The sequence below is a fragment of the Syngnathus typhle genome, linkage group LG8, assembly GCF_033458585.1.
Source record: "Syngnathus typhle isolate RoL2023-S1 ecotype Sweden linkage group LG8, RoL_Styp_1.0, whole genome shotgun sequence".
NCBI lineage: Eukaryota > Metazoa > Chordata > Actinopteri > Syngnathiformes > Syngnathidae > Syngnathus > Syngnathus typhle.
Window position 1 is genome coordinate 1,047,463 of NC_083745.1, and position 25,419 is coordinate 1,072,881.

General features: G+C 46.6%; 3 protein-coding genes across 6 annotated transcripts; 2 read left to right on the forward strand and 1 right to left on the reverse strand.

Moving 5' to 3' along the window:
• The first annotated feature begins 410 nt into the window (after positions 1-410).
• cdt1 (chromatin licensing and DNA replication factor 1) lies at positions 411-4,750 on the forward strand. Its single transcript, XM_061284447.1, has 9 exons — positions 411-985; positions 1,069-1,298; positions 1,390-1,584; positions 1,682-1,827; positions 2,108-2,208; positions 2,276-2,464; positions 2,549-2,692; positions 2,983-3,184; positions 3,295-4,750. Exons 1-9 carry the CDS (start codon positions 509-511, stop codon positions 3,456-3,458), a joined length of 1,848 nt encoding a protein of 615 aa, XP_061140431.1. The 5' UTR covers positions 411-508; the 3' UTR covers positions 3,459-4,750.
• aprt (adenine phosphoribosyltransferase) lies at positions 3,821-5,617 on the reverse strand. The gene is made up of 5 exons (XM_061284455.1): positions 5,412-5,617; positions 4,983-5,086; positions 4,618-4,751; positions 4,072-4,150; positions 3,821-3,994 (listed from the first exon to the last, which is right to left on the reverse strand). The coding sequence occupies exons 1-5, from the start codon at positions 5,498-5,500 to the stop codon at positions 3,855-3,857; spliced, it is 546 nt and encodes a 181-aa protein (XP_061140439.1). The 5' UTR covers positions 5,501-5,617; the 3' UTR covers positions 3,821-3,854.
• Positions 5,618-5,887: 270 nt separating this feature from the next.
• Positions 5,888-25,350, forward strand: piezo1 (piezo type mechanosensitive ion channel component 1 (Er blood group)). Of its 4 annotated transcripts, XM_061284435.1 has the most exons (54): positions 5,889-6,535; positions 7,335-7,430; positions 7,724-7,889; positions 7,961-8,102; positions 8,234-8,504; positions 8,620-8,833; positions 9,063-9,234; positions 9,579-9,692; positions 9,943-10,015; positions 10,230-10,324; positions 10,456-10,535; positions 10,623-10,803; positions 10,981-11,086; positions 11,390-11,571; positions 11,872-12,020; positions 12,094-12,252; positions 12,391-12,449; positions 12,552-12,718; positions 13,011-13,187; positions 13,449-13,574; positions 13,655-13,855; positions 14,053-14,257; positions 14,555-14,659; positions 14,754-14,910; positions 15,324-15,567; positions 15,777-15,873; positions 16,310-16,475; positions 16,795-16,884; positions 17,114-17,196; positions 17,282-17,341; positions 17,424-17,524; positions 17,681-17,825; positions 18,016-18,072; positions 18,425-18,597; positions 18,711-18,808; positions 18,916-19,089; positions 19,232-19,490; positions 19,781-19,969; positions 20,152-20,301; positions 20,386-20,560; positions 20,806-20,941; positions 21,107-21,254; positions 21,391-21,543; positions 21,782-21,843; positions 21,921-22,079; positions 22,166-22,313; positions 22,556-22,744; positions 22,966-23,058; positions 23,216-23,388; positions 23,631-23,753; positions 23,822-23,901; positions 24,017-24,206; positions 24,656-24,797; positions 24,883-25,350. In XM_061284435.1, the coding sequence occupies exons 1-54, from the start codon at positions 6,472-6,474 to the stop codon at positions 24,997-24,999; spliced, it is 7,635 nt and encodes a 2,544-aa protein (XP_061140419.1). In that variant the 5' UTR covers positions 5,889-6,471; the 3' UTR covers positions 25,000-25,350. The 4 variants fall into 4 exon arrangements, with proteins under 4 accessions (XP_061140416.1, XP_061140417.1, XP_061140419.1 ...); XM_061284432.1 differs by having other exon boundaries at positions 5,888-6,535; positions 17,424-17,825; XM_061284433.1 differs by having other exon boundaries at positions 5,888-6,535; positions 13,658-13,855; positions 17,424-17,825.
• The last annotated feature ends 69 nt before the right edge of the window (positions 25,351-25,419 follow it).

Here is a 25,419-nt window from a genome sequence, read left to right on the forward strand (position 1 = left end):
ACAGCATATGTACACTGTCAAGCTTGAGACAAAGGACAAAAACACTTTAAAACATAATCAATGGCCAATGAAGGCACAAGCGATTTACCACGAACTGCTAGGGTAGCACCAAGCACACTACCATACGGACAATTTTTATTTATTTTTTTACAACTTTTACCAAGTGCATGCCGTACATGTTTTGCTGTAGAGACAGAAAATAACATGGCGGAGAGAGAAAGCAATGTAGTATTCCAATTGGACAGGATTAGAGATTGGCAACGTAAAATGGCCGTTGGTTGGCAACGTAAAATGGCCGTTGGTTGGCAACGTAAAATGGCCGTTGGTGGCTTCACCCCTCCGACGGCAAATGAGCGGCATAGTAGGGGCGGGGCCGATGTGTGGGCGTGGTTTATTCCATTCCGCGGGAAAATCGCTTGTTCTTCTTGTTATCACAACCGCCCGGCCAGGTGGGCTTTCATTAGGCTACGACTCAAGGCTGCTCAAGTTTTCACAGGGCTTATTAATCATGTCGCAGGCTCTGGTAACAGATTTCTTCTCTGGTCGTAAGAAAAGGACGGCCGATTCGCTCAAACCGAGGCGTGCTGCTGCTGCTGCTGCTGCTGCTGCTGGTGGTGGTCGTGGCTCGTCCAAAAGCAGCGCGGTCAAAACAAGAGCAGTCGCCTCTTCCTCTTTAAACGAAGACCTTCTCTCAAAGTCGTCCCCAAGTCAAGTCCGTGATGACCTTCTTCCAATCGTCGACGCGGTAGCAAGTTTACCGAAAGGAGCGTCTGATCTTTTCAAGAAGCCCAAAGATACAGCTCGGATTCCAAAGCGAACCTCTCCAAATGCAGAACTTGGGACGGACGCAGTGTTGGGCTCCACGGAACACAGCGCAGCAAAGAAGCGTCAAATGGAAGTTTGTTCTCTCGACACAATGAAGGTTCAAGGAAAAACGACCAAATTGAGCAGGAAAAAACGTATCCCCGCTCATCCCAACGAACAGGTAGGGTTTTGGTTCCCAGCCAATGTTGTCGCCTCCTTTTTAGCTAAATGTACGACATATGAGCTTGCCACTCCATCTTTCAGGCTCATTGCGGAGAAACGATTACGTCCCATAATCCGCTCCTTGGGAGGCTCAAAAAACAAGCCGATGACCCCGGCACGACTTGTGTTTCGCCATCATCCGTTTCATCCTCCGTTGCTGTGTCAAGGGCAGCTGTGACGCGAGCCAAAGAGCTTGCAGCTAAAGCTAAGAAGGCCAAGGAGAAAGACTCAGAGGATGAAAAGTTACAGAAAGAGCTGCAATTTGAGGAGAGGTGAGCTTGGCATTTTTCTCATCCATGCAGTAACGTTTTCAGTCCAAGATAGAAAAGTCAACTCGCCCTAACCCCCCCCCCCGGCTCACAGGGTTCACCAGCCAGCATACCAGAAGTATCACAACCTAGCCCAGGACACTCCCCCGGGGCTCTCCCTGCCCTACCACTTCAAGGTGCTGGCCGAGATGTTTAGGAACACTGACACGGTGGTCGCCATGCTTTTCAACCGTTTGGAGACTGCCACTTTGGCCAAGATCAAAAAGGGAGTCCAGGACATGATGCACAGGTAAACGTGAGAACACTGGAAGCAGGGACTCGCTCAGGGAGGCATGGCTGTCGCTGGATGCTCGCGTATTTACAATTGTATCTTTTGGTATCTGCAGACGCTTTGAAGAACACCACATTGGCCAAATGAAGACGGTCTTCCCTGAGGCCTACGCCTTCAGGCAGGAAAAGAACATCCCGACATACAACAACTGTATCAAGAAAAGCAGCTACCAGCTGACTGTGGAACCTGTACTTTTCTGTGGTTAGTAAACCTTTCCGTTTCATCTTCCTCGCTTACTGTGGCATGGGTAATTTTGCTCCAAGCCCCCCGTGGCCACTTCATGTCAGTCCACATTGGAAAAGCCAAGGCCATTTTGAGCTGTTGTCGACGCAAGACTTTCTCTCTTGGCGTTTGTGTAAGATAAATGGATTAATAGCCACTCGTTTGTATTTATTTCTTTTGCCACAAGTCGTCTGCTCACGAGATTGTCTAGGCCAGTGGATGCTGATAAATTCATTCAATGGCCATTTATCATTTCTAGGCCAAAAGGAAGGTCGACCCGCATTGACGGCCTCTGATCTTTTGGAGAGACGACGCATCTTCCATCACAAGCTGCTTTCCATTGTCAAACAGCACCACAAGGTCAGTTGGACGTAGTTTTGCTTTGGCAACAAACTGAGGTCTTCAAACCCGATCCCTTCATTTGCAGCTTTTCCTCTCCTCGTTAAAACCTCCACTTTGCGTGCCAGAAGACAAATTGACGCGCTGGCACCCCAACTTTAACGTGGACACGGTCCCAGCTGTGCAAGCAAGCTTACTGCCGCAACCTCCTCACGTGGACAAACTGGCAACTGCACAGGAGGTTTTGGACAAGGCTCAATCTCTCATCACACCCAAGGTCTGGCAAAATAGATTTTCTAGATTATTAACCCATTTTCAGAGGAAATGAAATGGGATTTGTTTTGTTTTTTTCCTCACTCAGATGGAGAAAGCACTGGTTTCTCTGGTTCAGAAGGCAGGAGATAAAAAAGAGACGTCGCCACAAAATGTGACCCGCGAGCAAGCGTCAACTTCACTGTGTATTCCGAATGTCTTGAATGGAGTGTCGCAGTCCTTGTTAAACAGAGCAAGTAGTTTACTTTTGTTGTTGTCGTCGTCGTCGCCGCCGCCGCACCATTGGCACAATAATTATCATGATACTGTGTAGTCGTTTGTTAGCGCACCCTTGTGTGCACCGCCCCCCCCCTCCATGAGTCGGACTCATCTAAAAAGGCTCGTCTCGCTGGGCATGCAACTGATCCAGTCAACCAAAAAAGAAAGTTTTGCGTGCGAGTCTTGTGTGTATTGTTTCAATGGATAAGCTCAACAGTGTGCAAATTTGTGCCGCATGACAGAATTTTCTTCTTTTTCTTCTAGATTAGGGCAAAGGAAGCCCAGAAGCTGCAGGCAGCCATGACTCGAAGTCCATCTCAGGAAGAACGTCTCTCCATGATGTCCCGGCTCGGGGAGCTAGCTCGGATTCTTCGGAATGTTTTTGTGTCTGAAAAAAAACAAGCCTTAAATATGGAAGTCCTTTGTAAGCGGATGGTCACCAGCTCCAGATCAGCTTTCACTTCAGGTTAGTAGCCACCAAAAAGATTTTTGTTTGTGTATCATCTGGAAAGGTGCACTCTGTTCCGCTCTCCTAAACGATATATTCTCACTCTCTCACTCTCTCACTCACTTTAGGTGAAATGGAGAAACACATCCGATTGCTGGCGGAGCTCAACCCCCAGTGGCTCTCCATACATCCAGTCAGGAAGGACTTGTACATTAAATTGAACAAGCACTTGGACCTGAGTGTAATTCTGGACAAATTGACTTGTAACCTTGGCCAAGAGGAGAAATTCTAACTGCAATTTGGTGAGCTCGTCACATGAACTCATTCATTAAGGGCTGCTATGCAAATGTTTAAGGAATCGTGTTTTGGTTCCCTCAATTTATTGTATTGCTTGCAGTGTTTTATACGGGTATACTTGTAGATAATGGATAGTTTTGTGAGCAAGTAATAACGAGCAAAAATTAAAGGAACAAAAACACCTCACCTCAGAAAGATAGCGTTGGACAGGAAGGCGAAGGTTTGGCTCCATTTACTTCGTAATGTATGACACGCGGCGGTCGTGACACTTTTTAGGAGGGTTAAAAACAGCCTCACAAACTCACTTTTGAACACTGTTTAGTTAACTTTGACTATACCTCCATCAATGAATTGTCATTATTCCTTTCAAAAGATTGTATTTATTTTATGGTCAGTACTGAACCAAAGAGAATACGCTGTGCGGGTTCAGTCTGTCAATGCCTTTCAGTTCTGTCAGCTCAATCACCACCATGCAGCCTTGAATTTTGGCGTGTCGTTTCTTCAGGAGTTCACAAGCTGCAAACAGAGTACCTAGAGAAGCATTGAAAACACGTTCAGAATGGCGCCCAGAAAAACATTTGGCTTGGACAGCAAATAAAAGCGCTCACCTCCAGTTGCTAGAAGGTCATCAACAAGCAGTACTTTCTGGCCTGGTGTGACTGCACCCTCTTGGATCTCTGCTTCTGCCTGAAACCGTACCATCAATTGGATGTATACCTAGAACCAAATGCGGTGGAAATGGCCACCGCGGACTGGTCCCGAGTAGACAAAAAAAATTCCCACTACAGCAAAATATATTTATTACCTCAACTTTTTTTTTTTTTTTTTTTTAAATATAGAATACAACTACAGTTTAGAATCGTGCGAAATAAAAGGCGGACTGCATTGCATGACACTGTCTCCCTGCTTCTTGGCGTAGGCAACGAAAGGAGAAATGTGTACTAGTGTCACCAATGACTCATGTTTATTTCCGCTCCTGCAAGATCAGGCCAGGCCAAAGTGAACCTTGTTCACGCGATTAAAACAGATCAAGGGGGGGGGGGTCTTGCATTCACGGCGTTACGAAGGCCAAACTGATACCACTACTATTTCTATTAAAGCAGGAAATGACACATTCGGCAGTGTTTGTAGTGTAATTTCTTGTGCGCTAGTACCTTCCCATACTCCAAATCGTAGGCCACAGACACGATGGCTCCTGGGAGTTTTCCTTTCTTCCTGACCATGACAAAGCCAACTCCCAGCCGCTGGGCAAGAAGTGGCCCAAAGAGGAACCCACGTGCATCCAAACCTACCAGTCAAACACCAAACATAGTATGGCTTTGTACTCTGGCGATATCATCCCGATAACAGTGCGGGCACTACTGTAACTAATACGAATTCGGAGCTACTTTAAAAAAAAAAAAAAAAATTATAATCAATTTGGTTGAGAGACAAAACTTTTGGTAGCCACTACAATAGAACAGAACTCTTGCCAATCAGATTGTCTACATTAGATGGTGATTGAAGTGAGGCTTCTTACCTACAATCAGATCCACCTCCCACTTTTCGTTTTTTACATGCTCTTCAAAGAGGTCAATAACTGCTGTTAAGGCAGTTGGCTCCTTCAGGATGGGACCGATATCTCTGGAGGGGACACACAAATGGATATTTTATATTCATGAGAATCAGTGAGCCACACCAGTATTAGGTCAAATAGCAGTCCAGACTGTGGCATTAAGATTTGCTAGAAAATCACTCCGATCATATTTGAATTATAAGTGAGCGTGCACAAGTATACAGTCATATCTGCGCAAGTTGACAGAAATACGAAAGAATTGAGCAAGTTCAGAATTCTTTTCACCTCAAAACCTGCTTCCGGGTACGCACTCGTGCATTTAATGCCTTATTATTATTATTAGGAGTAATAGCTCAGATGCAGCAAACGTTCTAGGAGTGATCGATCTGTTACCTGAACAAGATGCCCTTCTTAGGAAAGTCTGGAAAGGCATGGATATGCCGACGAAGCAGTTGAATTTGGGATTCTGAGCGTCCTTCCATTGAAGTGACTAGCACTGATCCGCAATGTCCACTTACATGGACTGCTGTTTGCTATACGCTTGTCTTAAGCATACAAACAGTCTAATGACAACCGTCGCACGATCCGAGGCGCGCATGCGTCCTGAATCGCAAACGACGGCAAGAACGCTAGGTCAAAATGTATGTATATATTTTTTGAAATTACAGACACAAAAGACTATAGCTGACCTCCTAGAAACTTGGACAGTTGAAGCAGCATCAATAATAATAATACTAATAATTTTTAAAAAAATGCATAAAAACGAGTAACTAGCATTAAAAAAAAGCATTCTGCTGTAGCGGACCAAAATGAGTTTGACACGCCTGAGCTAGAGGGTGCTAGTAACTTGCAAACTGGAAATGATTTGTAACAGGTGGGGCATCCGTTCAACAATAGTCTGTGGAGACTGTCACAGACGAATACTGCTTCGAGTTGAAAATTGTTGTCATTCCAACAAACTAGTCAAATGAAAACTAAGTTACAGTAAGGATAAATTGGTTCAGGATCATTTGTTTTATATGCTCCACTTGTCTGCGCTCACTGCAGACTTCGAGGACAACAATTTTCAGAGGCGAGGTGACCAACCACCACCAGGCAGCAACTATGAACTATTCCAATATGAACGTCCTTCAGAGGCCCATGAATCACTTTTTCCATCCACATTACTTCGGCTGGGCTCAGTTCCAGCGGAAGACACGCAAGTCAACCTTTTCCTTGCCGGCAGAACCAGCGGAATGAGTCACCTCCCTCTGCTTCGAATCGGCACCGAGGGGCGGCGATATGACAATTAAGGACGCATTTCGAACTCGTGTCCTTCCAAAGTACACTAGCAACGTTACCGGGACGGTTTCCTTTTGAACAACTTGGCAAATGTACAATCATTGGTCTTGAAATATGTGAACATTTGATCGAAACTTCGCAGCCATCAGGGTTTATATTGACCTGCCGGGACATGGATCTTCAAGTGACTGTTTGGCTTATTTACTGCTTTTTTCTGCCGCTCGTTTTGTTAACAGGTAAGCAGTCGAACTTTTGAATGGATGAAAACAGTCAAGACAACAAGTGTGGCATTGTTCTCGTGCAGTACTTTCCAAGCTCCCGAAGCGAAACTGTCGTCATGTCATGTGCCTTTTCTACAGGAACACGTTGAATGTGACATCAACGTTATGTTTGAGGGCGTAACGTTTGTTTAAGAGTTGTGTTCTTTTCAACTACCTCCAACCTTCCCTATCTTTGGAAAACATGTCGGGCACATCTTAACAACACATCGATCAACTTGGTTATGGGCAGATAAGTGCAAATTGTGATGTGTCATAATCCGTAGTTTTGAAAAAGTTTCCATTTCGGTATACGTGTGAGACACCACTTCATTTGACGTGGAATATGAAATGAAATGTCAGGTATTTACCTAGGGATTGACACAAACCATATGTGTGCCCTACACCTGCATTTCAGGATATTTATTGAATTGTAGTTTGTAAGATTTCTGATTGTTAAATACAGACGCCACAGTGTATTTCCGAGCACTCCCCCTTCTCAGTGGCGGTTCTACACTGGATCACTCCCTGGGCGAGACTATTTCCGAGACACCCCCCCCCCCCCCCCCCCCGCAACAAAAAGTCTCATTTATTTCACACGTTCAGACGTTTTTTCTAAGAACAGTGTATACACCAAAAGTTTCGAAGAATGTTCTCGTTATTCACAGGCCAAACCGGTCCGTAAATAGCGGGGATCCGCCGTACCTGTAAATACATTTCCATTCTCCTTGTGCCGTATCAGTTGCAAATATGGTGTTGCTCATTTGTGTTTCTGCAGCTTGTCTTGTGCGCTACAACGTACTCTCCCTGGTCTACTTTGTTTACCTGTTGTTGCTGCCCTGGTTTCTGTGTCCCAACAAACACACCATCAGAGGTAAGAGCGCCCGCCCGTGTGACTGAGAAAAGTCACTTATCGTATGACGAAACGGGCATGGCTCCCTCCACACCATTAGTTTTCTCTTCAACTTGCGTCAAACTAATGGAACATTATTGTTGTTGTCTATCAACGGTTACATAAAAAAGCGCTCACTGTAGATGCATTCATCATGTACGCTCATTTAACCACAGCATTACTCATGGTGCCCCGCCAGGAAGGCTTACTTAGGACCCTGATAGCATCCTTATTCTTCCATTTAATGTCCATGTTGTTTGTGTTTTGTCTTTCAGGACATACCGGCCATTTCATCAGAGCCATATTTTGTACCAGTCTGCTGTTTGTACTCGCTCATGTCTGCTTTCAGACCGTCCTATACACCTATCCTCCTCTAAACATTGCTATTGGTGACAACTGTTCGCACATGGCTACCATAAGCAGACATATCGGAGTGTCCAGGTATGCCGCTTGGTTGGTCCAGCTCATCCCGGGGGATCCCAAGGCTCCAATATGAAATGTGTTCTCCTCAGGCTTCCACTGGAGGATCCTTGGACTGTGTTGCGCCTACTGTGTCCCGACCTGGTGCTGTGTGCTATTTCTTTGTTAACCATCATCCTTTGTAGAAGATTAGTCATGACCCGAGACATACTGGCTGCAGCAAATATTACCACTGTAAGTTGTTATCCTGTGAGATGATCATTTGGGGGGATTTGGTAATGCCAGTAAATAGTAGGCATTGGATGGGCTCAAATTTAGTTTGGGCTTCATGCTGAGCCTTAAATACTGTCCTGTCCCTCACACAGATGCAAGAAGAAGAAGAAGAAGAAGAAGAAGAGGAGGAGGAAGAAGAAGAAGAAGAAGAAGAAGAAGAAGAAGACGAAACAAACGACAAGGCTGAAAGTGAGCAAGAATCAGAGGACGAGGATGACGAAGGATCATTTCCTTGCGACGCCGCTCGGGATCTTTCGACGGCAACCTTGGCCAAGCAGCTGGCTGAGCGTCTGAAGCCGGTGGTCCATAAAGTACTGCTGGACCTTTGGAGAATCTTTGCCGTCAGCCTACTTGCTTTGGCCGGTGGGACCTGCGTTCCAATTTCTTTTAGCCAGTCGAGTTGGCTGTCGCATGGGAGCCATGTGAGTGGACGAATCAAACAAATGTTTTGTGCGCTTTTGCCTTTGTTTCTCTCTAGGAATCGCATTGCCCTCGGCTTTCTCGGCCGTCTACTTCCTGCTTTTCCTGGCTGTCTGCACGTGGTGGGCATGTCACCTTCCAATGAGTCCCCTGGCTTTCAACACACTCTATGTGATGGTGGGCTTCTTCACCGCTGGCCATATTCTTGGTCTCTACCTATACCAGTGTCTTCTGGCCCAGGTTCTCTTTCCACCCCGCAGTCTGTGGGCAAGGTAAGATTACAGCCGTACAGTCATCATTTTCAAGAAGGTAACTGCAGTCAAGTGTATCTTTGGGGACATTATGTGTTTCCGTGCATAAGATGGATTCACTGGTTCGCATGTCTGCCTGCGTGCCTGCCAAAATCAGCAAATGCTCAAACAATGCAGGCAGGCAAGGCGATTTACTCGGATGGGTCGGATGGTGACGTCGTCTTTTCTGTTTTGGGTGGTTTCTCCTAAGGCTCTTTGGTCTGAAGGACATTATCAAACCTGGAAACTGCTCGACACCGTACGACTTCAGCCTCAACATGGAATATGACTGGCCGGTGTATGTTAACCCGGGACTACTGTTCCTTCTCTACGTCATCTCAGCAATGGTTCTGAAGACAGGAGGCCATAGATCACTGAACCAGGTCTCTGTTAACAGTTAACTTGCTTTGTCTTCCCTAACTGCCATTCAAAATGAGTCATTGGACTGTGAGTTTGCAAATCTATCGTTGTCTTGAAACATTGAACCCTTCTTGATTGTTGGGTGAGAGCCTTTGGGTGCTGCTCTTGCCAGACAACGCTTTTCCACACCAGTGAAATTGGAAAGTCACTAACCACAGTCAAACATGATCAAGTCAATGTTGAGCTGTGGTTTTGACATGAATGCTTGCTTGTCTTTGTGGTGGGAGCACATACAGTGAGCGGTAGAAAACCAATTTTGGACTTCAGAACCGAAGCGCAGGAATCATGTTTTTTCGTCTTTCCTTAGGACGAATACAAGCAAGAGCAGGTGAAAAATGCAAACGAGCCAAAGGACGAGACGCTAGAATTGAGCGCGTGGAATCAAAAGAGAGGGGATGACGACTGTGAAGATGACGTACAGGTAGAGTCAAAGTCAAAAAAGTCAAAGTCTGCTTACTTGTCAATCTCTTCACATGCCAAGACACACAAAGAAATCGAAATGACGTTTCCACTATCCCACGGTGACGAGACATAGTACACGATATACATACAAGTAAACAACACAATATTAAAAACAAGAAGGCACAAACAATGAATAATAAGAGGACCGATGATTTGAAGTATATCATTCTATATCGTACTTCCATTCCCCCCCCCCCCCCATTTCTCAGCGCATGCTCTTGTGTGCGGGAACAGAGCCGAGTCCAGGGGGAAGTGTGGCTGAGGAAGGTCGAGCACAAAATGGTATGTTTTCTTCTCATGATAGCCAGTATGTTATGCGCTGGGAATCACACATGAAGGAAATCCCGTGGCGAGCTAACGTGAAGTCGGAACGTGCCATTGGTCTAGCGGGGCCCGTCCCCGGGAGCTCCTGGTTAGCGCGGTGTGAGCTGCTTATGAAGGAAGGGATTGTATCTTTCTGATTTTGCGCTAAGAGTCGGGTGTTTTTTTTCAACAGGTTTTGCTGTCGGCCAGCCGTCCGAAAGCCCCATTTCGATGCTGGCCAAGACAATCATGCAGCAGAGTTACGTTTGCGCTCTGATAGCGATGATGGTAATCATTGATGCAAAGCAATGAACGAGAATACATAGTCCATGACAAAAAGTCAGGATCATCAAATGTCAACACGTGGCTGTCGAATGAACTAAGCAATTGTTACAACATGTCATCTGTTGCTTTTCCAGGTCTGGAGCATCACGTACCACAGCTGGCTGACATTTGTGCTGCTCCTGTGGGCTTGTCTCATCTGGATTCTGCGTGCGAGGTTGAAAAGCAGGCATATACGCCGCGTATACGTACGTTGCGCATGTAGTACGTACCTCAACTCTCTGTACTCGTCTTGTGTTTGTAGACGACGCGCCGCCATGCTTTGCTCTCCGTTCATCATGCTCTACGCGCTGGCACTGTGTTGTCTGCAATACGTTTGGGCCATGGAGCTTGCGCCGGAACTGCCGACCACCGTGGGAAGCATGAGTCTCAGGCAGCTAGGGTTGGATAAAGCCCAGTACCCCTGTCTCAGACTGGGAGCTATGGTATGACCAACAGTTTTGCTCTCTTGAACGACAAAAAAAAGACGTGCTCTTTGGCAATATATCCACTAGAAGGTGCATACATTTCCACACATTTGACTTTTGTGTCATTCTGGTTTTTAAAAAAAAAAAAAAAAAAAAAGGTTTTATTCCAACCCATCTACGTATTTTTCCCTTCAGCTCCTGTTCACGTCAACGTTCTGGCTTTTAGTACGTCAGTCGGTGAAGGAAAAATTCAGCAAGAGTAGGACAACAGCCACACCACTAGAAGAAGTCACTTCAACAGGTTGTGTTTTTAAACTTCAATTGTAATACACGTCAACGTTAAAAAAGACAAAATCAGAAAATGCCATCATTATTGCGCACACTGTGTCATGGCATATGCGGGGGTGGGAAGACCTTATCGCAGTTGTTTTGGGTACTCCATCCAAAATATTACGACTGTGATAACAGACATGGCAAATATCTAGTACATACATTCGAAGAACTGTTCATTTGTACAAATAATTCCGACTTTGTATTTCATACTGCGTGCGGGCCAAAAAAGGTCCTTTGCATGACACCAAAGATGTCTCTTTTACCTGTCAAGGGATGGATTCCACAAACCAATCCCTGCCAAAGGTCCTGGGAGGCTTGGTGCTAAGTTTCTATGCCAAGTATTGGATCTATGTGTGTGCTGGGATGTTCCTCATGGTCTCTTTTGTGGGAAAACTTGTTGGCTACAAGCTGGTCTACATGCTGCTTTTCCTCCTCTGCCTCTGTATATATCAGGTGAGAATAGAAAAACAAGCTCCTACTAGCACTATGAAATGACTTGCTTGTGATATTAGCTTCAATAATATTCAGGGTCCTATAGACCAACATTAGCACAATGACAAGAGTGTTTGGAAGATCACCTTCTGTCACCGCTTGCTGGTTTGATTCCGGTCTAATCACCGTCTGCCGTATTTCATCAAATCACCAAAGCCTGCTTTGTAAAATCCACAAAATATGTTTATTTCTTGTTCTTGCCACCTCTGTGGCCCCCTCCCAAATGATCTTAACCCGTCTCATGGTCTCTCCATTTCTAAGCTCTACTACTCTATCTGGAGGCGTCTATTGAAGCTCTTCTGGTGGCTGGTCGTGGCCTACACCATGTTGGTATTGATCTCCATCTACACGTTCCAGTTTGAAGACTTCCCTGGTTATTGGAAGAATTTGACCGGACTCACCGAACAACAGTATGCTCTTCTGTAGCGTCTTGTTATTTTTCCAAAGTGGTCCATCCAATCGAGTCCGCCTTTGTCTCCGAAGGCTCACAGCCATCGGTCTGGAGACCTTTGCCCTCTCCGAGCTCTTCACCAGTATTATGACCCCCGGATTCTTCTTGCTGGCCTGTATTCTGCAGTTGCACTATTTCCACAAGCCCTTTATGAGAATTACTGACCCCGAACACGTGACACTGATTCACCGGTAAGTCCGCTGGTACATTTTTGACTTTAGGTATTGGGCCGGTGTGACTTTTGCTACTTTTTGTACTTGGAATTGTTTTCTCCCTCCCTCCCTCCCTCCCTCCCTCCCTCCCTCCCTCCCGGCCCTCCCTCCCTCCAGGAAAAGCAGCTGCGAGCAGACCCCGTTAACCGCTATTGTCGATGAATCGGAAGATAAAGGTACGTGCTGTAAAGCACTTCCTCTACTTCACCTACGATACAAGAATGACTTTCCAAAAAGTTTGATGAATGTTATGGCGACCTGTTTCCTTTTCTTTTCAGTGGACTTCATGCCCAGTAAATGGGCTCTGGTGGTTGACAGGCTACTGGTCCTGTTGGACAAGTTCTCGGACATTCTCAACAAAGCTCAGGTCTTTCTCTGGACTCTTCTGGACCTTCACATCACTAAGATGGTGGCACTCTACACTGTGTGGGTTGCGCTTGAGGAGGTAAATAGATGCATCAAAGCTGAAATCACGTTATTTGTTCTCCACACAAGATTGGCAATGATCTTCACCCAACAACAAAACAATATACGTACGTACTAGCTACTTTGACTCCACTCGTAACCGTATGCTGGGAGGTGCTTCTGATTGAAATGATCAGCTGGCCGGGATAGGCACCTCATCTAAGCGCAGAGCAGAGCAGAGAAGAGCAGGGCAGTGTAATGAATTGAAGCTTCACGCGAGACAGCCACAATGTGCATTTGAGGAATCCCCACCTTTTTTGTGCTTTTTGTAGCCATCGGTGTTTAACCTGGTCCTGGTGACGCTGTGGTCTTTGGCCATGCCATTCAGTGGCTTCCGACCCATGGCTTCCAGCCTGTCCACGATCTGGGTGTGCGTCATCATCATGTGTAAAATGTTGTACCAGCTTAGCGTCGTCAGCCCGACCCAGTACTCCAACAACTGCAGCCTGGTAAGAATTGCGCAAACGGCCAGACTCGGCAAGTCGCTGTCGATAGGTGGCTGTGATGATTGCTTCGTGGTCTGGGGCTCTGTGAGCGCTTCGGGGGGTGTGTGGTTTGTCTTGGGCTCCAGCGCACCCCGAGGCCCTTTTCAGCTTGCGAGCTACTTCCCAGTCACAATGATCTGCCTACAACAAACAGCCACTTCTATTTCTTCTATCTTTGCAGCCGTTCACGTATTCCATTTGTCTTTCTTTCTCTTTTGCCATTAGCCGCTTGTGAACGAGACCAACCTTTTACCAAGGGAAATCCTGAATTCGTCCTTGTACAAGGCACCGGTGGACCCGGCCGACTGGTTTGGCATCAGGAAGGAAGCGAGTGTACTGGCCTATAGCAAGGTATATACTCTATGTCGTTGCAGCACTGTATGCAAGCAGCAGACGGGTCTGAATAACGACCCTTTGACGTGTTTCTCCAGAAGCATTTAGCCGTGCTGCTGTTGCTGGTGTTTGAGGCCACAGTGTATCGCCACCAGGCCCACTACTATCGTCAGCTGGGACAAGCCCCCTCCAAAGTACCTGCTCTGTTCCCAGACGCCACGAGGGATACTTTAGACCAAGGCCTTCTAGCCTGCTTCAAGTACCTGCTCAACTACGCCTTCTACAAGTTTGGATTAGAGGTGAAAGCACCGTGTGATTTATTTGGTCAAATGCGGGTCTTGCTCTTATTTGTTAAGACAGTTGAATTACGAGACACATTTTCTTATCGTCTATCCCAGATAAAAACAAGTCCACTGTGTTTTTCTCTGAAGATCGTCTATCCCAGAGACAACACCCCCCCCCCCCCAAAACAAGTCAACTATGTTTTTGTCTAAAGATCTGCTTCCTGATGACTGTGAACGTGATCGGCCAACGGATGAACCTCTTGGTTATAATCCACGGTTGTTGGTTGGTGGCCATCTTGGTGAGACGACGTCGGGCGGCCATTGCGAGGATATGGCCAAAATATTGTGTCTTTCTGGCCATCTTCACCATTTATCAATATGTTCTATGTGTGGGTATACCACCTGCTCTGTGTAAAGGTGAGACTTGATCAGGATAATATTACTACTTTTGAATGTATTTTCCTCAAAAGTACTACTACAAGTGACATCCAAACCAACATGCCTTTAAAAACGGCCACTTTTAATGAGGCATAGGGCCACGTACCCCTCCCTCCCTTCCTATCGCTCTCTCTCTGTCTGTCTCTCTGTCTGTCTCTCTCTCTCTCTCGCTCTCTCTCGCTCTCTCTCTCCCTTTCTCCCTCCATGCCATCCCACCACTGTTATATTTTCTTTCATCTTCATCATCTGCATTTTGTCTCTTTGTTTTCCTTGTAGATTACCCATGGCGGTGGAACACCCCGCTTCTGATGAACTCTGCTCTTATCAAATGGCTTTTTCTGCCAGACTTCTACACTGCGCCCAACTCCAAAAACCTCATAGGTTGCTTGACGTTGACTGGATTTTGTATCTATGATTTTTGCTTTTTTTCCCTCTCTCTCCTTTGTTATCCTAATGGCTTCTGTCTCTTCCACAGTGGATTTTATGCTTCTGATTTGCGCATCCCAGCAGTGGAAAGTATTTAAACGCGAGCAGTGTGAGGAGTGGGTGCGTCTGGCTGGAGACAATACAGACAACCCTGAACCAATGAAAGGTGGCCAGCTTAATCCTGTGCCCAACTTTGTCAACTGCAGGTAAATGGGATTGTTCGAAGGAGAGCTGCTTTCTTCTGGTTTAGATGGCTAGGTTTCAACGTGACGTCACGTTTCAGGCCTAGGACAAAGCCCCAGTCCGGAATATTTCTTGTGCTCTGCAGTCAGGAGTCGAAACGATTTGTTTGCGGCTGTCCAACTCAAGCCCTTGTAGTTGTGCTTATCTACCATGGTTTGTGACAAAATCTTGCTAGAAGAACAATTGTCTATCATAGGAATACCTTGCCACCAAAAACTGACTGCCATTTTGACTGTTTGCGCTTTTTGTCCTGGCTACTTTTGCTGTATGAGTAACACTCTCTGTCTCTGTATCTCTCTGTCTCTCTCCGTCTCTCTCTGTCTGTCTGTCTGTCTCTCTCTCTCTCTCCCCCCCCCCCCCCCCCCCCCGTTTTCAGGAGTTACCTGGACATGGCTAAGGTTTTGGTTTTCCGCCACTTATTCTGGTTTGTATTGTCAGTGGTCTTCATGACCGGAGCGACTCGGGTCTCTGTGTTTGGATTGGGATACCTTCTCGCTTGTTTTTTTTTCTTGCTCTTTGGGACCCAACTCTTAGTCCAAGCCTCCAGGACGCGCCTTGCCATGTGGGACTGTCTCATCATCTATAATGTGACAGTCATCATATCCAAAAATATTTTATCAGTAAGTACGGAATCGGCTTTTGTGGTGGAGAGTGTGACCGCGTTGTGACTTTTTTTTGCTAGCACGTAACGGCGTTCAGAGTCGCTCACGGGCTGCATACCAAACCGCTTGCACCTGTATCACTTTACGACATTGCTTCTTCTCTTTGATTGAATGCTGATTTGATTTGATTTGTATTTGATTTGGATTGATGTATGTCTTTGTTCCAGATTCTGGCATGCGTGTTTGTTATTGAGATGCAAAAGGGCTTTTGTTGGATGATCCAACTCTTCAGTTTAGTCTGCACAGTCAAGGGATACTACGATCGTAAGTGTCATCGTTATTGTGTTCATGAGTGACAAGTATTATTGCATTATGACCAATCATTTACACTGCATGGTCAAGCGCAAGACTGAGCCATGTGACTGAAAATTGCCATCGTAGCAAACCTATTTGATATTGGTGGATATCAATATACTACTCTATATTGATTTTTATTTACAATGATTAAGCATTTTCATACTGTATTTTGGAGTTTTCCCAAAAAGATCTGGGGAAAAAAAAAAGAAAAATATCAAAAGAAAAATATTTCTCTCCATCAAACTGCAAAAACAAATGGAAATAACAACAGACAAGGCTAAATTGATGTCTGGGATGCAGGTGCTCGCCTTGGAGCCTCGCCTTCAGGATAATGATTCTTACGTAGTAAATCCATGGTGTTCATGTAGGTAAATACCTACTGTGCTGTTCTGTGTCTTGACAGCAAACTTAGTTAGTGATAAGAAGTGCAGCCTCCCTATCGAGGAAGCTGGAATCATCTGGGACAGCATTTGTTTTCTCTTCCTGCTGCTGCAGAGACGGGTCTTCCTCAGTTTCTATTTCTTCCATGTTGTAGCGGAATTGGAGGCATTTGGCAAACAAGCCTCAAGGTAAGCGCTCCCAATATACACAACAGAATCAATGCTGATTGGCCTTTGCTCTTTTGGGACAAGAAAATCCTGTGAAATGATTTTTGCCCTCTTTTTGCATGCTTGTTAAGTTTGTGTCTGCACACATACACATGCCAAAAGGGCAATGTGACAAGAGCTCATTTGTTTCAAGAAAATGAGCCAGTCAGCCGCCGGCATGCTTTTATTACCGTGTCACCTCCGTGTGAACGTTTACATCATTCGTTGTCGTCAACTGTTTTCACCCTTCCATTCTTAATGGCAATGACGTCTTGCTCGTGTTTTCTTCTCTGAATGCCAGGGGGTTTGAGCTCTTCAAAGCCACTATCATGAAGAACATCAAATCGCACCAACAGGCCGAGATGAAATCCTTATCGCAGCTCAAGAGATCGTAAGTGTTCCGAGATCAGGGTTTGGCCACATAACATAGATAGTACTTCATTTACGTCCGAATCGTTTGGTCGCTCTTGTGAATTGGTGTATGTTCCGTACCGCAGCTTGCATTTCTTTTGAATCTTTCTTTTTGGATTTTTCTTTTGAAAAACTCTTGAATCTTTGGGCATCGATGGAATAACCGAAAAAAAAATCTTCTCATCTCTTTTCTTTTTGTTATCTGCCAGAATGCAAAGAATTCGCTCTAAACAGCAGAGGTGCAGAGATGGCCCTAAAGTTAGTGACGAAGACAACCAGAGTCCGAGTGCTGGTAGGAAACTTACAGACGAAACCACTTTGCTGGTGATATACTACGTGCGTGTGAATATCTGTGGGTGCTTATGCGTGTTTCGAAGAAACGAAGACGGAGAGAAAGAACGGAAGCTGGTCTCAATCGTGGCTCGACCACGCAACAGGTCTGAGAAACGCCATTCGGTTGTCCTATTTGCACTCGCGTCGTTAGGAAGACAAAAGTCGTATGTCATTCCTTTCCCACAGTGCTGCATTCAGGGTGGTACTACCTTTTTGAATCGGACAGTGAGGGCGAATGTGAAGTGCTGTCAGAGGAGCCGAAGCCTCCGAAACAGACCGCCTATCAGGTCAGGCACAGAAATAATCGCCAAAGCCCTCGGGTGCTGGCAGCGGTTGCAGCTTGGGACCCAATAACTTCAAATAGTCAGCAAAATGGACGCTGCTCTTGTAAGTCATCTTGTCTCGGCCCCGTGTCGCAATGCTTCGTTGATTTGCTTTCCCAGTTGGCTTATCAGGCGTGGGGGAACAATGTGAAAAGAGCTCTCAAAGAACATCAGCGAAAGCGAAGGTCGCAGCGAAGACGTGAACCGGTCGAGGACGAGAGTGGCACACCGCACACTTGGCCAGAGGAATCTTGCTCCGTGACAGGTACAGAGGCATTTGCGGGATGTAGAGGGCCGCCATGTTGAATATTGTCTGGCCGAAGGCCTCGCAAGGGTCGCTCGGCAAGGCTGCAGCCAATCCGGAGGCGTCTGGCCGTGCTTTCTACAAGAAGACAAAGCGAATGAACGAACACCGCGACATCACGAACCAATGACAACCATGTCCCTTTCTGTAGGCTCCGAGGACAATGACGTGTTTGAAGATCCCCAAATGAAGGAGCCGGAGGAGTCTGGTAAGTTCCTGTTTTCCTGGCGAGCCTCCTGATTGTTGTTGCTGCTGCTGCTGCTGCCGCCAGGACTGAGTAGTTGGCGGGGATGCTGACGAATGTTCCTGCAGGGAATTCTGTCACTTTTCACTGCTCTCGTGGGCAATGTCGCATGTATTTAAAAAAGAAAAGGAAGAGAGAAAAAAAAAAAAGAGCCCCGAGGTGAGAACCTGAGCGAGCGGTACAGTCTGCCTTTGGCCCGATGTCAGCTGAGCTGAGCTGGGATAGGCTCCAGCACCCCCTTTGCGCCCTGAACCCAAGCAGTGGTGTTTTGAAAATGGTAGCGTTGTCATTTTGGCTATGGAATTGTCTCCCACAGGTCGCGGAGAGATTGTTCAGAGGATCTTGGATATCGTGCGTTTCTTATGGGCCATAGTACTGGCGATCATGGATGGATTGACCCAGTGGCTCAACCTGCTGACTAAGCAGTATAGGGAAACATCGGCCGTGCTGTGCAACGAACGCTACTTCTTCATACACAAGATAGAACAAGTAAACACACCGCATCTCATAGTTAAAGTTAAAAGTTGAAGTCACAATGATCGTCACACACACATCTAGGTACCGTAATAAGATGTCCCGGACTGAAACACTTGTGTTGGCAGCCTCCTCGCACAGCAGCAGGCTCCATGGGTGACCATTCTCAAGGCGCTGAGAGCCCACCACTATACTACGGGACACCGACTGAGAGCAATCAATACCGGTTAGTGCAAAGAAAAAAAAAAAAAAAGAATTCTTGCAATGATGGTCAATTTCCCCTGAAAGTTAACAGTGGATCCTAGCAAACCAATGTGTGCTTGATGTTTGTAGTCTTTTGGAGGAGACACAGATTGCGGAGGACTCGGCCCCTCCCAGAGCCAGACTCGACAGCACGGCAAAGCTCTTGAGCCCAGAACTCACGCTTGGAAGCCACTTGACAGCTGAGAGCCCATTCGGACAACAGCGCAGACACTCCCGAACAGCCAGCGAAGTGCTGGGAGACAGGTACGCAGCCGACAGACAAGATTTACAAAGATGAAAGGTGTTTGCTTGTGACATACTCTTTTGCCTCCTCCTTGAGTACACAGCCGACAGACATTTACAGATAAAAGGTGTTTGTTGGTGACGTTCTCTTTTGCCTCCTTAGGGACTTCTTGATCCAAGAGCTGGAAGAAAGCACGGTGTTCTACAACAGGCAAAACCGCACGCTGAAGCTCTTGTTTGCCACACACAATGTGTTGGCGGCCAACTCTGAGCTGGTGTGTTATTTGATCATCATCTTGAATCACGTGGTCAGCGCCTCTGTGATATCGCTGGTATTGCCCATAAGCGTCTTTCTGTGGGCTATGCTGACTGTGCCCAAACCCAGCAAAACCTTTTGGATGACAGCCATTATCTACACTGAGGTAGGTCCCGTTTGACTCCAATCTGGATCCGAAATCCTCAGTCCCCTTGGGTCTTCATCGATATTTCAGTATACATAGGACGTGCGCTTGTTGTTTGGAATCCACCACTTCGGTAGTGTGCATTTTAGCCGGCAAGTGACGCAGAAGAATTGGACCGTTTCATAAGAAAGAGGGCTTTTGTTTGGAGGCATAAAGGCCCAAAATGAAGGGAAGGGGTGCACCGACCAGGAAAGTCACCAATTGAGGCCTCGTGCCAATGAATGGCTCTTTTCTATGTTGTCGCCCTCCAGGTGATGGTGGTGATCAAATACCTTTTTCAGTTTGGATTTTTTCCCTGGAACAGTGATTACGAGATGACTTTAAACCAAGACAAGCCTTTCTTTCTACCGCGCATCCTCGGCGTGGAGAAAACTGACACTTACATAAGATACGACCTCCTCCAGCTGCTGGCTCTCTTCTTCCATAGATCTTTGCTCATGGTGAGTTGTTGATTGGATTTCTCCCGCAGGAGGTCAACGTGTAGCCTTTCGTGGCTGAACTGATGCAGTGAGCTCAGCGCGTGTAGTTTCGAGCGTGCGCACGATGCCGCCGCGTCGTTCGTGCGCTTGCGATGCGTTGCGACGTGGTACGTCACGATGCGTATATACCTATGTGTACGCAGCGTTATGGCTTGTGGGACCACAAAGACCCCTTGGTGGAAGAAAGTAGTAACTCATCAGGTCATGGCAAGGAAGGAAAAGGCAAAAACACAGACGGAACGCTAAACTCGGTGTCGAGCACAGAAAAGCTCAACCTGGAACAACGTGCAAAGGTATGCGTGTCTAAATACGTAGTAGGAGCAACTCAAACTCTGACGAGCATCGGCCATTTGATCGACTCGTTTTCTGTCCGTCAGCTCTTTCCAGCTGACTCAGCAGCATCCCTGGACACACAGGAACACGTGTGCGGGTGGAATCCTTCCACAGGTGTGAAGAAGGAGCAAATGAGCGGGAGCAACAAAGAGGTCTTTGAGGAAATGACGCGGAAAAAGAGCGGGCTCCACTTACGCAAGAAGCCCAGAGAGCTTCGAGGTCAGCGGCGCACTCGTCCACTCGGCACAAACACTTGGACACGTTCCCTTTCAATGACTGCGTGAATTGTGGCTTGTGCCGAACAATTGTCAATTGATGCTTGTCCAGAGAACCATGCAGAGTAATAGCATCGTTACTTCAAGGAGGCCAATTGTTTACAATATACTTTTCTTTCTCACTTAACGGACTTGAGTTGATCTTAGGCTACTTGGACAGAACCAAAGTCAATGTTGGTCTCTTTCCAGCGAAGGCCGCCACTGAAAGCGCAGCTCCCCCCAACAAAGAGCTTAGGACGAGAAAGAAGAAAGGCAAAAGGAAAGAAGCAGCCGGCAATCGGATACGGGCTGTCGGACGCAAGCTCAAACAAGTCTTTCTCTCCGGGTCAGTTCACCGGTCGCTTTTTTCTTCCTCTCATTCAATCGCGCTTGAATTTAGCCAGCGAGCGAAAGTAGGTGAGACGAAGGCAAAATGACGCTGTTGCTCCTCTGAACACGTGAGACTATTGGGATGCAGCCCAAAATCGAACTTTCCTGTCTCCCTGGACAGGATTCGGGGACTTTACCGACCCGTCGGGGCTTTCTTCCTGGATACTCTCCGAGCCGATTATCGTGTCGGCGCTGACGTCTACGCGCTCATGTTCTTGACCGATGTCATCGACTTCATCATCATCGTCTTTGGATTTTGGGCTTTCGGGGTGAGCGTTGCTTTCAGAGACATTCAATATGGGAAGTATTCTCGTTTGATTTGGAGTGCAGCGAGCGAGCGAGCGAGCGGTGTGTAAGGACAAGACATGTAGTCCCTTAATCCCTTAGTTGCATTTTGTCTGTTAGAAACACAGCGCAGCAGCTGACATTGCCTCCAGCTTGTCAGAGGACCAAGTTCCTGAAGCCTTTCTGGTGATGCTCCTCATCCAGTTCACCACCATGATCATCGACAGAGCTTTGTACCTGCGGAAGGCCGTCCTGGGGAAGCTCATTTTCCAGGTTGGCAAGCCCTGCTTGGATTCTGAACAAGTCAAGAGACTCTGCACAATTCTCTGGCGGGCAATTACACTTCTACCAGACGGGTGTGAATACGATTGGCAGATGAATGTTCTTTAAAAGTGGATGTGTATGTCGACAGCCAGCCCCTCTTGCTCCTGCCCTGCCATGCCATGTCAGCAGCGTGAGGTCTCAAAGCGCGCTCCCAGTACAGCCCATTGACCATTGTCTCTTCTCCAAGGTTGTTCTCGTCCTGGGGATACACCTGTGGATGTTCTTTATCCTCCCTGCTGTCACTGAAGGGTCCGTTTTTGTCTTTGTTATTCCGTGACTTTCCCAATGGCTGTGGCAGTGGCCCTTACCGCCTTTTCTATTTTTAGGAGATTCAATCAGAACTTTGTGGCCCAGCTGTGGTACTTTGTCAAGTGTATTTACTTTGCCCTGTCAGCGTACCAGATCCGTTGCGGCTACCCGACTCGTATTCTTGGCAACTTCCTGACTAAAAACTACAGCCACCTCAACTTGTTTCTCTTTCAAGGGTATGAACAATTGGAGCTCATTTTTTCAAGTCCGAGTGTTTTGTGGAAAACAGTTGACGGTGTGCGCCATGTGTGTTGGCGCGCAGTTTTCGTCTGGTCCCTTTCCTTGTAGAGTTGCGGGCGGTAATGGACTGGGTTTGGACGGACACCACTCTGTCTCTGTCCGATTGGATGTGCGTGGAGGACATTTACGCCAACATTTTCATCATCAAATGCAGGCGTGAGACTGAAAAGGTAAGAACCTCGGGGAGCCTTTCTGGATATTCGTATGCCTCCTCTTTTCGAAATGCCGTGAAAGAGAGCAGGCGAGGTGGCCTCGAGATTCCAAAATGGGCTAGCTGGCCGTTGATGGGAGGGCATGGTTTGAAAATGTCCACACTAGCAAATCTGGATTGTCATATTGATCTTCTGTTTTCTAACGATTGAGAGAAAGCATCATAGAGCTTGAGCAATGTCTTGACATATATGTTGTCCAGAAATATCCCCAGCCCAAAGGACAAAAGAAAAAGAGGATGGTGAAATACGGAATGGGCGGACTCATCATCATCTTCTTGGTGTGCATCATCTGGTTTCCGCTGCTCTTCATTTCATTGGTCAGGTCCGTGGTGGGTGTCGTCAACCACCCCATTGACGTGACTGTCACCGTCAAGCTCGGAGGCTACGAGGTAATCGCTCGCCGTGGCTATTCGTTCAACAATGGTGCAATATGTTCATGCTGCAATCTTGACGTACGTACCCTGTTTCCATCCACCTTATGTCATCTTTTAATTCTGTTTGATTTGATTCGGTTCTGTTTGATTTGCAAATATGTTGTGTTGCTTTCTGAACACGTCTGATTTGTTTGAGTTTTGTTTATACCATGGCGCATTGTTTTTTGTTTGCGCAGCCTCTCTTCACCATGAGTGTCCAGCAGCAGTCCATCAAACCCTTGACAGAGGTGGAATACGAAAACCTCACCAAGAAGTTTGGGAACAATGCGGTGGGTTGCGATCGGCGTCCTTCTGCTCTCTGTGCTCCACTGATGCGGAGTGCGTTGCGCACACTCTTCTGAAACTAAAAGCAGCATTTGCGAGGCGGGAGTGGCGAAAGAAAGAGAAACGACTGACTCGGTCGGCCGCTTTTCATTTGTCTTGTAGGTGGCTATGCAGTTCATTTCTCTGTACGGCTACGAGGACGTGGTGACGGCCACCATTGAAGGCAGTTCGGGCTCAGTGTGGAGGATAAGCCCCCCGAGCAGACAGGAAGTCATAAAAGAACTGATGGGAAGCCCCGCTGACCTAACGTTGCGTCTGGCGTGGAATTTCCAAAGGTCCAAACTCTTCTTCTTCTTACAAAGCATTCAACTTGATTTTGACAATCTGTCTTTCTCAAACAAAGAGGATTGGAATCATGCTCACATCTTTGCCGCGGCCATTGACTTGACTTGACGTTACAATTACAAATGGTCTTGTCCTTTAATGACCCTGAGAATGGCAAGCATTTTTCTTGCCGCCTCACCTTTCTTTGCGGCCAGCCAACCCTAAGACCGAACCGCTTGCTAATCTCAAACAGGGACCTGGGAAAAGGAGGGACCGTGGAGCACACGTTTGACAAACATTCAATCGACCTGGAACCGGGGAACCCCGTAAGAGCTGACCTGGCTTCTCTTCTGCTCGGCAATCACACAGAGCCGGTGTAAGTTTGCAGAGACGACCAGAACGTTTGGAGTCGGTCGATTGACTGGCAACTTGTCTTCTTTCCAGGCACGTTCCAAATATGTTTCCAAATTACATCCGGGCGCCCACCGGAGCAGAGGCCAAACCCGCCAGTCAACTATACGAAGGTCACAACAAGCGCAATATATTTGCGTTCTCTCCATACGCTCAATCAAATCACACCTCCAGGGACATACGCTGCAAGGTGGAGTGCCATCCACACGCTTTTCTTGTTTGTTTTAGGAAATGAAGAAGGCTTCCAGAATATCACCCTGTCGCTGAAGAGTGACAATTCACTCGACTCCAGTGGCAAACAGGAATGGTGGGACATTGCCATCGGAGGCTGCGACCCTTCCGCGTGCGGCCTCCTGTCCATGATCATATTCAACGACAAAGTCAGTCCGCCCAGTCTTGGCTTCCTGGCTGGATATGGGTGAGGGAATTAGATGGTGATGATGATGAGCAAAATATACATCATTGATCCGCTGCTGAGCCGCTCTCGCTCTCACTCGAGGTGTCCATTAACATTCAAAGTCAAGTCAAAGTCTGCTTTATTGTCAATTTCTTCACATGCCAAGACACACAAAGAAATTGAAATGACGTTCCCACTATCCCACGGTGACGAGACATAGTACACAATGTACAAATACAAGTAAACAACACAAAAGAATAAAAACAAGAAGGCACAAACAATGAATAAATAAGAGTGATGAATAAATAAATAAACAAACAACATCATAAATAAGAGGAGCAAAAATGGAGCAAGTGTGCATACAGCAGACAGTCAGAATATAGCGCAAGAGTACAGGACGCTACGCAGAAGGGGGGAGAGAGTTTGGTACGGATCGTTGATTTTGTTTTGCTTCCATGTTATCTTTCTAGAATCATGGGTTTGTACGTCTCCGTGGTCTTGGTCATTGGAAAGTTTGTCCGAGGCTTCTTCAGTGAGATCTCTCACTCCATCATGTTTGAGGAGCTCCCGTGCGTCGACCGTATACTGAAGCTTTGTGTGGACATATTCCTGGTCAGTCTCTGGTCTTTCTAGTACACTGGCAAAGAAAAGCCATTCATTCTCCTCTATGCTAATCCATTTTATGGAAACAATTCAGGTGCGTGAAACTGGAGAGCTGGAGCTGGAAGAGGAGCTTTATTCCAAACTCATCTTCCTTTATCGATCACCGGAAACCATGATTAAATGGACCAGGGACGTCCGTGGCCGAGACTGACGCTAACTGAAATGGACAGGAATACAAAGCGTCTCTCTTATCAGGTCTATGTTTACAAAATGTTTTTTTCAAAGTGCCCAGTGTAATGTCGTCCATATCGAAAGTGCCTTTTTCCCCCAAAATTATTTATTAGTGGTGAACGGCTACGCCTGAAACTCTAAGGAGCCCTTTGAGTGAGTCGGCACTTTGTTCTTTTGATATACAATCCCTGACAGAAGTTCTGTCGCTTATCCACGTCAAAGGAACAAAAGCTGACTTTAAATTCATCCATTGGTTATAGAAATGACTCATATGACAGCTGAAACTCTTCAGAATGAGATGTAATGTATAAAAATAAATGTGCTGCTTGACTGCAGGAGTACGGGTCATTTAATGAACACAGAATAGTCCGTTTTTGGTAAGACAAAGGTTTTGCACGCC

What these genes read in the sequence shown, in the direction of transcription:
- cdt1 (XM_061284447.1), top strand. Translation starts at nt 509, where the DNA reads ATGTCGCAGGCTCTGGTAACAGATTTCTTCTCTGGTCGTAAGAAAAGG. An exon ending in GGAACCTGTACTTTTCTGTG is followed by an intron (nt 1,828 to 2,107) that starts GTTAGTAAACCT and finishes TATCATTTCTAG; the next exon opens with GCCAAAAGGAAGGTCGACCC. An exon ending in AATCTCTCATCACACCCAAG is followed by an intron (nt 2,465 to 2,548) that starts GTCTGGCAAAAT and finishes TTCCTCACTCAG; the next exon opens with ATGGAGAAAGCACTGGTTTC.
- piezo1 (XM_061284432.1), top strand. Translation starts at nt 6,472, where the DNA reads ATGGATCTTCAAGTGACTGTTTGGCTTATTTACTGCTTTTTTCTGCCG. An exon ending in ACCTGGAACAACGTGCAAAG is followed by an intron (nt 20,302 to 20,385) that starts GTATGCGTGTCT and finishes TCTGTCCGTCAG; the next exon opens with CTCTTTCCAGCTGACTCAGC. An exon ending in GGCTTCCTGGCTGGATATGG is followed by an intron (nt 24,207 to 24,655) that starts GTGAGGGAATTA and finishes TTATCTTTCTAG; the next exon opens with AATCATGGGTTTGTACGTCT.
- aprt (XM_061284455.1), bottom strand. Translation starts at nt 5,500, where the DNA reads ATGGAAGGACGCTCAGAATCCCAAATTCAACTGCTTCGTCGGCATATC. An exon ending in GGAGGTGGATCTGATTGTAG is followed by an intron (nt 4,752 to 4,982) that starts GTAAGAAGCCTC and finishes TTTGACTGGTAG; the next exon opens with GTTTGGATGCACGTGGGTTC. An exon ending in TGACCTTCTAGCAACTGGAG is followed by an intron (nt 3,995 to 4,071) that starts GTGAGCGCTTTT and finishes ATGCTTCTCTAG; the next exon opens with GTACTCTGTTTGCAGCTTGT.